Source organism: Solanum stenotomum, chromosome 4, assembly GCF_019186545.1.
Source record: "Solanum stenotomum isolate F172 chromosome 4, ASM1918654v1, whole genome shotgun sequence".
Taxonomy (NCBI): domain Eukaryota; kingdom Viridiplantae; phylum Streptophyta; class Magnoliopsida; order Solanales; family Solanaceae; genus Solanum; species Solanum stenotomum.
The window spans coordinates 64762998-64777357 of NC_064285.1; the positions used below are offsets into that span (position 1 = coordinate 64762998).

The 14360-nt window shown below is 32.1% G+C and overlaps 2 protein-coding genes across 3 annotated transcripts; both read right to left on the reverse strand.

Annotated features, from left to right (window-relative positions):
* Positions 1-1642: 1642 nt before the first annotated feature.
* On the reverse strand, positions 1643-5548 carry LOC125863123 (uncharacterized protein C3F10.06c). Of its 2 annotated transcripts, none has more exons than XM_049543270.1 (7): positions 5226-5548; positions 4767-4919; positions 3091-3784; positions 2667-2767; positions 2451-2559; positions 2132-2191; positions 1643-1946 (listed from the first exon to the last, which is right to left on the reverse strand). In XM_049543270.1, exons 1-7 carry the CDS (start codon positions 5289-5291, stop codon positions 1777-1779), a joined length of 1353 nt encoding a protein of 450 aa, XP_049399227.1. In that variant the 5' UTR covers positions 5292-5548; the 3' UTR covers positions 1643-1776. The 2 variants fall into 2 exon arrangements, with proteins under 2 accessions (XP_049399227.1, XP_049399226.1); XM_049543269.1 differs by having other exon boundaries at positions 4767-4924; positions 5226-5542.
* Positions 5549-7445: 1897 nt separating this feature from the next.
* On the reverse strand, positions 7446-12661 carry LOC125863221 (senescence/dehydration-associated protein At4g35985, chloroplastic). Its single transcript, XM_049543394.1, has 5 exons — positions 12083-12661; positions 10838-10956; positions 9056-9222; positions 8511-8595; positions 7446-7811 (listed from the first exon to the last, which is right to left on the reverse strand). Exons 1-5 carry the CDS (start codon positions 12653-12655, stop codon positions 7655-7657), a joined length of 1101 nt encoding a protein of 366 aa, XP_049399351.1. The 5' UTR covers positions 12656-12661; the 3' UTR covers positions 7446-7654.
* Positions 12662-14360: the final 1699 nt, after the last annotated feature.

Sequence of the window (14360 nt, forward strand, 5' to 3'; positions counted from 1 at the left end):
ATGAATTAGCTCAACGAACCTTGAGTTAATTTGTTGTAGAGAGGTGTGGTGGACATAGTTCTTCGTCTTCGAGAATGGATTTATCGATCCCATTTACGATCTTTAAATTTTACTTCCTCCGTCTCAGTAAATTCATTTGATTGGGCACAAGGTGTATAAAAAAAACTTTCTAAATTTATGATTTCAGACGTGTCATAATTACATTTCTGCGGCTATAAAAGCATCTCATTAAGGGTAATGAAATTAATTTTTTTCTAAATTTAGAAAAGAGTCATTCTTTCTAATCGATCTAACAAGTTACAAGGAATTATTTAGGTTCACAAAAATTGAGATCCACATATATATAGATGAACTCATTCTTCCAAAAATGATTTAATGTTAACAACCTCAAAAGTCGAGTTGATCAAATTTAACTTCTGAATCTGCACCGCCGTAAGTGGTGGAGACTTTATAACGGCAAAGAGGGCAAGAATTACAAATGGAGAGCCATTTGGTGAGACAATTTGCATGAAAAACATGACCACAAGGCATTTTTTTGCCATGATCATTAACACTTGTTTGAAAACCTTCCATACATACTATACAAAGGCCATTTTCACAATTAACACTAGGCAATTGAACTTGAATACTCACGTCATGATCATCAAGAGGCGTGAAACACCGCGGTGCTGGTGGCTCAGCCGTGTCACCACCTGAAATTCCGACCACTGTTAACGCCAAATCAAGATCGAAAACTTTATCCATATAAAATGAAAATATGTAACTTATGATCAATTGATTCTACTAGATATTTGAACATGTACTATATATAGACGATTTAATAAAAAAACAATTAAAAAAAAAAACACCTCATACCCCATGCTTCACCATTGGGTGGTGGGTTGGACAACAACTTTAATGTCATGAATTTGGTTTTCTAGTTTTATAATATAAGTAAAAAGTAAAAATTAAATATGTGAGATTACAATATAATTACTTAGAAATAATCAACGTATAGTCTGTTGACAAAGAAAATGTCGTATGAAAAAAAAATGGGTTAGTTAATTAATCTACATAAGGAAAGAAAAAGTCATTGTGTTTATATTTAAAGGTTCGAGTTATATATAATTATATATTCTTAGTGTAAATAAATAAATTTTGAGTTTAAGTCATATACATAAGAGGTAACATTTTTTTATTTTCTTGTTGCACAGCCACTTGACCGTGCTTTTCAATTTTTTAGACGATATTGCAACAATAATAATATTATACCTAGTGAAATTTCATAGACAAAAGCTAATTTAAGACGATATTGTGTACATATTTAATTAGATTATTGGGACAATATATATATTTTTGGATAATAAGTCAATGAATGATCTGAAATTAGGTGAACATATTTAAGTACAATTTGGCAAGTGACGATACAAATTGACCAAGTTGTCTAAGCTCTCAAATTTAATAACTCAACATATCAATTCTTGATTAAGATAGAGGTGTGGGCAAGCTTCCTCATTGATGGACATGTTTCATTGTCGTATTTATGTATATTTTGATTTGCTGAACTTAAGCCGAGGATCTTTCAGAAACAGTCTATCTACCTGTATGGATTGTCGTATTCCCTTTATGGATTGTAAGTAGTAATTTGACGAACTCATACACATTGTGAAAACATTATTTTGGAGTTATGAAACAACAAATGAAGTAGAAAACAGAATTTATATATCATACTATATAGTAAAATACAAGAAGGCTAACATTCATTGAATTTATAAGAACTCAAACTTTCATCTTGGCTCAAGAAGTAATCGCAACATTTCCTCCACAAAGATAACTAAAGACTTGTTTAACATTCCCTCTTGACGGACGAGCATTCACAGCAAATTGGCAGATAAACACCAATCGTCGCCTTAACTCCAATTTATTGATTCGTGTCTCGTTAAAAAATCTCCCTTCATCAAAGTGGCCTAAGGAAAGTACACGAAAATTAGAATATTTGTCTGAAACCTCAAGAAGAGCTACATTTTCCCGATTATTGAGACAAAAACAGAAAATCGGGATCGTTAATGGATTATGTACGAGAGCTAAATTTTGTTTTAGTTACAACGGTCAAGATAACAATTGCAAATTGAAATAAGATATCCATACGTACCTTTGTCATCGAATAATGACATCAAGATTGCTAAGCATACACAGATGCTAATATCTTCCCCTGAAAACACAAACAAATAACTTTGTGAGCGATAATTTTGTCTTTTCCAACGACAGTCATAGACAATTATCAGTTAGCGTATTGAGAAGAAATCAGACAACTACATCGTATCGTCTTCAAAGACCCCACCCCACACTAACCTCACCCAAGAACAAGAAACTAGATGTAGGACCAAATGTATTCAGTTTTCACCATCAGATAGCACAAGTCAAATCACACGTGGAAAACAAACTCAACAACATAGTAAAGCCATACTTACCACTATTGCAGCAAACTAGGAGTTTCTTTCCTTTTCTCAAGTTGTTCTTGGCAAAATTCACCGCTGAAGGAAGATTTCTTAACAAAGAAGACCTGTCAAACTTCGAGCTCTGTATTGTTCATAACCCCAACCACCAAAAAAAAAGGATAAAAGAGAATAATTATTAGCTAACAATTAGGTAAATGGACAATATATGTTTAAGGAAGTCATACACACCACAATAGATAGGTTTAAATGGGCTCCAGATTCCTTGAAACAAAAAGAATTAGTCTCCAACTCACAACTCAATACACAATCGACACCAGATGCGTCCTTAGCTGCATGGTAAATCTTCAATCAGCGTGACCATTGCAAGAAGTTCATGAGAAAAATAAACCACTAATGGCACCAAATAAATAAAAGAAACGAGAAAAGAATTACTACATGATATGCTCAAATTTCAAATAAGGTAGCATTCTACAAGGATATGGTTAATCACATCCCACATAAGAAGTATACAACTCGTAAAGCATTAAGATCTAAAAGCATAGCCCAATCTTCGGACTACCAAGTGGTTGACCAACCTACACTTTCAATTCACAACGCATATTGCTAGATTCAGAAGTAATATAAATTCAATAACAGAACAGATGAAGCATACCAAGCTGAGTTTTGCCAACTGCTAGATTTGTTTCCCCCAGCCAAGATATGGAATTTTTATCATACGACTTCTCATCTATGTTCATACATTGAAGCTCCAGGTCTAGCTGTTCTTGATCAGGAAAATGGCCACTACTCACAGAAGATTTTGAAGGCTTAATAGATATTTGAGGAGCATTTTCTCCCCTTTGTGCACGGTATACCCTATCTTTTTCAACAATATCAGCTACCGTCTTATTACATGTATCGGGACCAGAGTTTATGAGATCATAAGCATGTTTCCAGAAAAGAGATGATGACAGGCCCCTTGCCCAACTTTCCTCATCGTCTCCAGCTCCAGCTATGTACCTCCAACTAAATTCAGAGGTTGTTCTTTGCTGAAAATTGCTACTTGGGGAGGACGTTGAAACAAGTATTATTGGAGTGAAGTCCCAAGAATCACAATCAGGTACTTCATTTAACCAGATCACAGTTTTTTGTGAAATCCATAATGGGCGTAGTGGTTTTTTTAGGGATAAAGCAATGGAGGCAATATCAGCTCCACTGACCTCCAGATCCTTGGTCCATCCGTCTAAACGCTCCTCAATAAGCGCTCTTTCAGTATTTGAGACCCACAAAGGGAGATGCAAGGAACAATCCCAGCTATATGAGTCCTCATTAATAGTATTACGACACTCTGTAGAATCATTTGACTCCTGTCCGAACGAATTCACAGAAGATATCAGTAAGCATATCAATACATAAGGCATTTGTGAGTGTACAAGGATGAGCATTTGCAGGAGCATAATTACAATTTATCATAAATAACAAGTCTACGTTGCACATTATGTATAAAGTTTCAGGTCTGATGCAGTCTTTGACAAGATAGACGAGCAAAAAGCCCGACAGATCACAAGCCTTGAATTTCTTTACATAAAAATCCCGATGTTTTACTTTCATTATATCTTTTTCCCCTTTCAGTAAGTACATGGCCTCTAATCTTTCAGAGACCAGCAACATTAATGTTGACGTAAGATGGAAACAGATATTTTTGTGCTCCTTTTCCTCCAATTTACAGTTAACATTTACAAGTAACTAACTATTTATTTCTTCTTGTCCAAACTAAATTCTTCATCTGCATCACTATATAAATTATACATGTCTCTGAATATCCGTTGTGTCAAATAATCAAGTAGATACCTAAGTTCAATAATCTTTTCAGTACATAAAGTAATGTTAGCTCACCTTTACACATGTCAAAATTACATTAACCACTACACCGAAAATGATCTCTAGCGGCTATTAATGAACAACAATTGCTTAATTGTCGCTAATATGTTTTTTTGGAGGCAATTAGCACTCTTTGTAAATGTCCCTAAAGCCTATAGCGACATTGGTTACAATGGCAATTAACTAATGCTGGTAAAGGTTTTAGCACTCTTTGTTAATGTGCATATTTCTTGCAGCTAAAGTTGTTTTTGTTATAGTGAACAGTAACTAATAATCCCTCCATCCCATTCTACGTGAAGCTGTTTGACTAGGCTATAGACACATCTATCCAGAATATAATTACACATGATACACAAAAATGCATGATTTTTACGACAGACAACTAAAATCTTTCTTTTGATACAGAATAAGATATTAAACGTTCTACATTCCTAAATCATACACCAAAAAGAATAAACTGTTACTTACATTCTTTTCTGCACTACCATTCAAACCAAATCTCGTTCTGTAATTCCTGATGGCACGATTCAATACACACGTCCAAATTGGTATCGTCTTTGACATACTATCTGGAAACCGCTTCCCTTTCCTTGTTGAATCAATAATCATACACCCTCCCTTCTGTCCTAACCATCAATTAGCAATTAGCTTCCAACTATATCATGTATATAAACAAAGACAGTCCACCTCCATCAAAGTAAACAAAGATATTACATATAATTTATAATGCTGTTAAATACAAATATATAACCAAGTCATGTGGAACAATGTGATGTTATAAATTCTAAACTCTCAACTGAATCTATGCAATTGAATAAGTCTAGTCTGTAATTCAATGAAAATCCATATGTAATATTATGCATCAATACACAAATTCCGCGCAATTAATTATAATGAGAGGCTTTAAATATATAAACGGAAAGTTACCAGCAAGAAGGGCGACATGGAGATTAAGTCGAGATGTATTGAAAGACCAATTATTGGTGTGTCCATCAGTTGATTTGAAATAGCAAGTAGAGTGAAATTTCAGAGAGTACCAAAGTCCACAACGGAGATTTGCTAACAGCGGAAGCTCCGGCCATAGCTGAGCAATCTCGCCGACGAATATAGAATCCTCGTAAATGGATCGTAGAGCGTTGTACAGAGTATTTTCACTTCGTTTTATAGTTCTCGAAGCTTTGTATATGTTCAAGTTTTCTGGATTCTCCATTGAAAGGAAAAAATATAGAGTTTGCAGATCGCAAAATTTGTGGTGTTAGCTTTTGTGGTGTTAGCTTCGTTTTCACTCTTTTATAAGGGGAAGTACAAGTTGGGCTTCTTATTATAGGTATTTGGGCCACTTAGGGGTGTCCAAAGGAGGAAGTATACATATACCCGATTTTGAGATCATCATTTAAGTTATATTCATATTCATATTCATTGCCCACAAATTTCGCAAATTTATCAAACTTAAGACAATCGTATCTAAAGTTCGATTAAGGAAGTGCTAACTTTAAATAATGTTGTGACTGAAGTTCCTTTGTGGCAATGCATACTTCATACGAGTATGACTAAAGATCTTTCGTGACTAATCGTTAGAAGTAATTTCGTTATATTTTCATTAATGACATTTTCTTAGTGTTTTTGTGTCACATATAGGAATTTAAGATTTTTAAAATATTTTTCATATGTATTGGTCATTTTTAGAAATTAGTCGATCGACTCCGTGGGGCCCGCCAGGATGGGCTTCATGGGCCTAGTGACCATCACTCATTATATTTTCACCAATGACTTTTNNCGTGGTGCCCGCCAGGATGGGCTTCACGGGACTAGTGACCATCACTCATTATATTTTCACCAATGACATTTTTTTGGGGGGAAATTTTCACATATAGTCATTCAAAAATAGCTTAATTATGTTCAATAACTATAATTTGCTAATTATGATTTGTAGCTACATGTTTTGGGGAGGAGAGTGGCGAGCGATATTGGGAGAGGGAGGAGAGAGGCAAGCAAGAGAGGGCAGAGAGTGGAGAGAGGTGAATTATATATGTATATTTGTCAAAATAATTAATATATGTAACTGGTATACATATATATTTGTATATCTGGGGAGCAAGATTGGGAAAGGGAGGAGAGAGGGCAGAGAGTGGAGAGAAGCGAACTGTATATGTATATCGGTTAGATAATTGTATATATGTAACTTCTATATATATATGTATCAATTATTGTATTTGTATATCTGCATACAATTTGAATTCGTATACAATTGAATAGAGTTAAAACATTTGTATTTGTATATCCAATCTCTCTCTCATTTTATACAAACACAAATTATACACTATATGTATTTGTATAATTTATGTTTGTATAAAGCGAGAGAGAGCGAAAGGCAAAAGAGAACTGGGCAAGGAAAGATTTGTATTTGTATAATTATCAGTGTATAGGACAGAGATATATGTATTTGTATATCTCGTCTCTCTTACTTTATACAAACACAAATTGTACATTTGTGTTTGTATAAAGTGAGAGAGAGATTGAGCAGGGAGAGGAGAGATGACTGAAAAAGAGAAGAGTGGTGAGCGAGATTCCAGAGAGAGGGGAGAGAGGCGAGAAAGAGAAGGTAATTATAGCCAAAAGTAAGTTTCAAATTGTAATTAATGCAAACTATAGTTATGTTAGCTAATTAACTAGTATATGTTTGTCTAATCGCGCATTTTTTCCATTTTTTTCAGCATTTCAGTGTCACATAATAGGAATTCTAATTTCTATGAATTTTTCATGTGTGTTAGTTCACTGATTTTTCAAAAATTGGCCGATCAACTCTGTTGGCCTCCAAACTAGGCCAGGTCCGGCCTGGTGACCAATATTCGTTGCATTTTCATTTATGAGATGTCTTTTCAGCATTTCGATGTCATAAAATAAAAATTCAAAATTTTAGATAGTTTTTTGTGTGTTAATGATTTTCTAGAAATTAGTCGACTGACTTCATTGGCCCCCAAACTTGATAAGGTCGTTCCTCACAAGCCTGGTACACTCATTATATTTTCACTAATGGCATTTTTTCAATGTTTCAATGTCACATCATAAGATTTCTAAATTTTATGCGCTTATCACGTGCGTTAGTCCATATATTTTCTGAAAATTAGTTCACTGACTCTGTTATAATGTCTCAAAATGTGTTAATATATTTTTCAAGCAACTCGAAAAAAAAACTTACCTTTTTTTTTCTCCATACAACAAACAACAATAACATACCATGTGTCACTCAACAAGCAGGATCTGGGAAAGCAAAACGTACGCAAACTTTACGTCTATTTTTGTAGGGCATAGAGGTTGTTTCCAATCAACCCCCACTTTTCTCCATAAGTTTTAATCTATTTTATATTTTTTGCAGCTTTGAGTGCACCAGAGGAGACAGTAGAAGCAGGATTAAGTGCCTTCCTAATTTTGAATACATTCCAAGCAGTTCCTGCACAATGCCCTACTGTTGCTAATGCATCTCCTGTTGCCTCCCCTGCATTCTCTCCATACCTATTTTTCATTCCAAAAAAAAAATAAATTAATTTAATGTCAATTCATGGAATAATTAAACGGTCTTAATTATTCAATGTTTAGATTGAGAGACAACATTTTAATATTCAGATGTGTATTCAAATTTACATATCTAGATCTTAATACACATCTTAATATTCAGATATGTATTCAGATTCAGACTAGGAATGGTGGAGTGAGGAGAAAATCAATGTGAGATGTCGCGTGGGGTACTTATTTTTTCTAGGGAAAATCGACAAATATACTCTCAAACTATCGTAAATGTTATGCAGATACCCTTTGTCATACTTTTGGGACATTGGTGTCTCTGTCGTCTAAAAACTAGAGCATATATGCCCTTCACTCTAACGGAAGACTAAATAAGGACACGTGGATATTTAATAAATGTCGGGTCGGTGGATAAGATTATGATAATGTGTATGTTTGTTAGTATAAAGGATATATACGCTCTAGTTTTTAGACAGCAGGGGCACCAATGTCCCAAAAGTATAACGAAGGATATCTATATATCATTTACAATAGTTCGAGGATATATTTATCATTTTTCCCTTTTTTCTATTTCTATTGGATAAGTCGGTTTTCTCATTTTTTAATCCTCGAGAAAGTGCTTTTCAAAAATTTTGACCAAAAACATGAGAAAATCTAAACATTTTCTTTCACCATCCCAAGTGTATTTACCTTTGAGTGACCATCCTAGTAACAGCACCAGAAGTTGCAGACAATGTTTGTTTTTCAGCAGCTTCAGCAGCATCTAAAATCTTGTCTACAGTTTCAAGAAGAAATCAATCATATGAAATGGAAAAACAGAGAGACTGAATTGTTGGCTATTTATTTTGCTCGAACTTTTCAAAAATATTATCGAGTGCATGTCGAATCCACCAAAAATAGTACTCCCTATGTTCCAATTTAGGTGTCACTTTTCGTTTTTCGAGAGTCAAACAGTTTAAGTTTGGCCAAAAATTTGCGCGTGAAATCTTCTAATTCTTTGAAATGAAATTTATATATTTGTAAACGGCATAAAAAGTAATACAAGTCACAATAATTTGGCATTTCAAAATAATTAAAAGATGTATGAAAAATTTAATTCCAAAGATAGATTTGTTTGAATCTCGAAATCTGAAAAGTGTCACACAAATTAAAATGAATGGAATAAATTTATAAAGAATTCAACACAATTACAAAAATATTTTTGAAGAATTCGAGCAACGTTGCGGGATACTTACTGAGAGCATCAAGTGAAGCCAATAGAACTTCTCCAGGGACCATGGTCAAGAATTGTTTGCCAGCTTGGGACCTAACCATAGGCCCCATAACTGATCCACTTGCAATTCCAACTCCATTAAGCATAGATTTGCTCATTTTTTCTGTCATTTTGGACAGCTTCCTCACACTACAAACAAATTCAATGGCACCTTTTTGTAAGTTCAAGTCTTTATGTTGACTTTGTGGACTCTAGATAAAAATACTTTTTTCTTTTTAACTTTTTTGGAGAATGGTCCTAATTATTCTTTTATTGTATTGAATATCTTAATTTTATGAGATAAAGCATAAGTATACCCTAAATTGTTATCGAAATCTCAAAGACACACTTTAATTAAATTAAGATCTTATTATCCTTTGAACTCATTTTTTTTTTTTTACTTTTATACACCTTTTGGCTTACGTGGCATGCTCCATGACTCCATGCAGTTGAGGCGCGTGGGAGGTATTTGGATGCCACGTAAACCAAAAAAGTGTATAAAATTACAAAAAAATAAGTTCAATGGGTAATAGGACCTTAATTTAGTTAAGATGTGTCTCTGAAATTTTGATCATAATCTAGGGGTACTTGTATCTTATCCCTAACTTTATCATCCGTTATGTTTCGTGATCATTTGTACTCGCTCTATTTCTTTTAACTTGTCAAATGTTGACTTGACACACCTATTAAGAAACAATAATTGGTATATAGTGAGTTTACTATTTTATCTCTTTATAGAATTTTAAATGTATTTACTGACTATATTTTTCAAAGAGTTTAACTCAATATTAATAAATTGAGGGTATAATAAAAAGAAAAATATTGTCTTTTCTTGATTTGGCATAAATAACAAGTAAAAAGAAAAAATAAAGTTAGAATTTTTTATTTTTAAAAAAAAATTTAAGTAATTTTTTCTCCAAGAGTATTTATATGTAATCTAGAAAAATATTATGGAGTGGGAGTGGAGCGCATGAGCGGGATTGGGGCATTAAACGTTGAGAAAAAGACAATGAACTTGAAATATCACTTACAAAATTTATTTTCTTTACTTCCGCTAAAGAAGTTATCTTCCTGAACTTTTAGAAACTTATTTTACTTTTAAAAAAAGTTCTTCTAAGTGTTTTGACTTTTGACCAATAAAATATAAAAAAAAAAAATAGAAAAAATGTTTTTCTCTATACCAAACACGCCTATGGATCCACATGTCAAAATACTTTTTTGGAGAAATGTCTAAATTTATTCCCAGCCCCCCACCTCTTTTTTTTTAAACAATTATTTAAAAATGTTCTCTATTATACACGTTGGAGCTCCACAAGGATAAATATCAAGAATATAAATGATGTGAAGGTACTAAGATATAAATCTGTGAATTTAGAAATTCATCTTGGCCAATTGAAATATTTTTGAACGGTTTCTTTTTAAGAATAAAAAAGACTTATATCAAAACAACAGATGTCAAGAAGAACAAAAGTCCTTAACATATAGTAAAATTAAGATATTTCGTATAATATATGAACCCTCTTGAACTGTTTATTTTTAAGAATTAAAAAGATTTATATCAAAATAACAGATGTCAAGGAGAACAAAAATCTTTAACATATAATAAAATTAAAATATTTAGTATAATATATAAGCCTTTTTAACCTCTTCCCTTTTAACTTTTTGACATAATGAGATAAAAGAATCATTATTGGTAGACAAAACTTTCTTCTTTTTCTTTAGCTTTTTGACTTAAATGACAAGATTATGAGAAGAATTTTAGTACCGTTTAAGGCTTTCATTGAGTGCACTCTTATTTGTTGTATTATTGCCTTTCTTTTTGGTAATAGTAGAGCCAGAATTCTCTATAGTTGGAATTAAAATGTTTTCTCCTCCCTTTTGTACCTGCATTTAATATCGTAACAAGAAAAAATGAATTTTGAATCTAACTCAATCTCAAATATTACAAGGATAGAGTGAGAGTGACATTAATCTAACACATGTATTAAAGTCGGATTTCAACAAGGAAACAGAGTTTAAGGCTAACTTTAACTTTGAAATAGAGTTACTATTAACGTTTACTAGAGGTTCTATTCAAAGCTTATAACACTTTTCGTTCTGACCTTCTAGCATCGGGCAAGTATCGAACTCTATCCATTGTGTTACCACTTAGTAAAGTCGTATGTTTTTAATAAATAGTGGCTAACCCTTTCCGCTCTCCTATGAAGCAACTTCCAAAATCATTCTTGATGGAGAACAAACTAAACAAAGATAGATCTAGCTTGTAGGCTATGGATTGACGAGATATATATATTAAGAAATTCATCAAACATCCATAAATATAGATGGTCTACTCAATTATTACTGTATTATTAGCTTGAAGACGCTATAAGAACTCATAAACTTTACATTTTGGTTCAGCCTATGACATATTTAATCCAAAAGGTCCCTAAGCATAATACTTCGATTTGGGTACTTAAAAGATCCTTGGAGTGAAAAAACACCCCACCGAAAATGATGGTAGGAAGGCAAGTATGTCTATATATATATATGAGAATGTCTAACAAACAATTCTTCAAAGACCATATAAAGACACAACAACGGATTCCTCGCCCATAGACACATCTTAACAAATAAAAGACAACGCAACAACAACAAATTCAATATAATATATCACAACACTAAAGTGTGAATTACATGGGGATTTTTCTGGGGATTAGTACGAAAATCTGTAGAAAACTTATTTTCCTGCAAATTTTCATATTAATCCCCAGGAAAATCTCCATGTAATTCACACTTTTCTTATAGTGTAAGTGGGGTTTGTGGAGAGATTAGTAGAGTGTACTCATACCTTACCCCATCTTTAAGAAGGTGGAGAGGTTATTTCCGATAGACCCTCAGCTCAAAGGAAGATGTAAGTGAAAGCAGAACCAACAACAAAATAGTATAATAATCGAGTCTAAACAAACAACAAATAGTAATAAAAATCTAAGAATACAAAACTAAGAAGGTTATAAATAGATACACAAACCTGATTAGTGTAAGCATTGCTACATTTGAAAATCCCTTTAACAATTTGACCTGTTCCTTCAGCAATTGCTTTAGCCAAAACATGATTATAATCTTCGATTCTTGGAGCAAATTCTTTCCAATCAATATCACTTTTCCTGATTAAAGATTTTGATGAACAAGTGAACATAGCATTTTTTTTAAGAAATTCATCTAAAACTCCAAGATTTCCACTACCCTTTTCTAAAAATGTCACACCATAACTTAAAGGATGCCCATTTTTAATAGGCAAAGTGAACAAATAATGTAAAGAATCAAGCTTTACTACTGGTTCATCTTTTGTAAGTGGCCATTGAAGTTCATCACCAACTTTTATGATTGTAGCTACACAAACATCTTCTTCAAATATCGAAAAAATTGTGAAAAATCCATTGGAAAGTTCTAGAGTTTCCCCTTCATCCATTAGATGAACTTTGCATGATGGAATGTTTAAAAGAACTTCATGTTTGATGTTCTTGATTTCTTGTGTTTGTATTTGTGACGGTGTTTTGGATATAGGGAAACTTTTGGATTTCTTTGTCTTAAAGAAACTCATTTTCTTTCTTTGTTTGTAGCTTGGAAGAACTTTGAGATATAAAAAGGAATGGGAAAGGGGGGAAAATATTCTTCTAAATATTGTAATTAAGTTTAAGTAATATACGCCGACATTGTTGACAATTTTTATATTATCATATCAGTTGTCATGTTTTGTAATGTTCAGTTATTATAACAGGTAACCTGTCTTATTTTCAAGATTACAAATCTCATATTTTAAGCTAGTTTATAGTGTACCTATAAATATCGATTTAAATCGATGAAAAATTGTTTATATCGACGATATACCTAACTTAAACTCATTTTAAATTTCACTTAAGTTATACTTTAGGTGTACTTATCGTTAGCAAATCGTCACATACTTGTATCCTTGACCCTTATGGAGCTTCAATGAAGTATAATATATGATAATTTTAAAGCATAACTAAAAGTAAACTTATAAATTTTAAATAATTTCAAAAGTATTTTGACACGTGAAATTTATCTGGTTTATTTTAAAATTTTATTAAAATCGAGAATAAATATGGGAAGACTTTTTTTTCTTTCGAAAAGAAGGATGATGGATTTAAAGGGAATATAAAGATGCAAAGGAGATGGCTAATAGAGAAAGTTTAGTACTTTAATTGATTCTATATATTGTTTTTATTGGTACTTATTCTATTCTTCAAAGAGAAGTTGTTATTTAGGTATCATTACTTATGGTGGCTAAAAATTCAAATCTTAATAAACAGGGTTGAAGGCTATGCAAATGAGCACTAAGAATAATGTAACAATCACATTTATTTATTATTATTAATTATTTCGTGTTTGATATCTACTGACTCAACTAATTTAAATTCGCGTTATATAAAGCTTATTAAGCTATAATTTATTCCATTACATTTCTTTGTCCGGAGTGAAATAACATAATTTTAATATTCTTGTTGAAAATTTTAAAATGAGAGTCGATATTTGGCATATTATTTGCTTAAGCAAATTTCAGACATTTTTATATGGAGTTTGATTTGAGAATCTCAAGCTTTAGACATTTTCTTATGAAATCTAACTACATATGATAATACTTAAAACTCTTCAATTTACTCGCGGTACCTTCATTTTATTTCTTTTACAACCAAAATTAAATATTTATAAAACATTAAGTATTGGTCCGTTAAAACCAAAATTAAATATTGCTTACGCAAAATGTTTGACTAGTTTTTAGGGGGGGAAATACTTTTACACTCTATTTGGATCATTGTTACCTATTGTATTGTATTGTATTGTATCATTACTATACCTACAATGTTTGTTTGATTGTTACTTAAAATGTATTTATTGTATTGTTAAATTTCATTGTTACGCAACAATGAAAACCCCTATTTTACGGAACAACCGATTTGGTGTGTTCCCATTGTTACTTAATATCTTTTTCCAATTATATCTTTACATAATATTTCAAAATACTATTTTACCCTTTACCTTATATTATTTAATTCTAGTCAAAAACCTCCTACCCTAGAATAATTAAGGATATTTTAATAAATTTATAAATTACAATACAGTACGATACAATCAAACCAAACAATTAAAATGTTATTAAACAACAACAAACAATACAGTCTAACCAAACATTGTATCTACCATACAATAGAGTACAATACAATACAATACATTATGAAACAATGGGTAACAATGATCCAAACAGAGTGTTTTAAAAGTCAAATTAC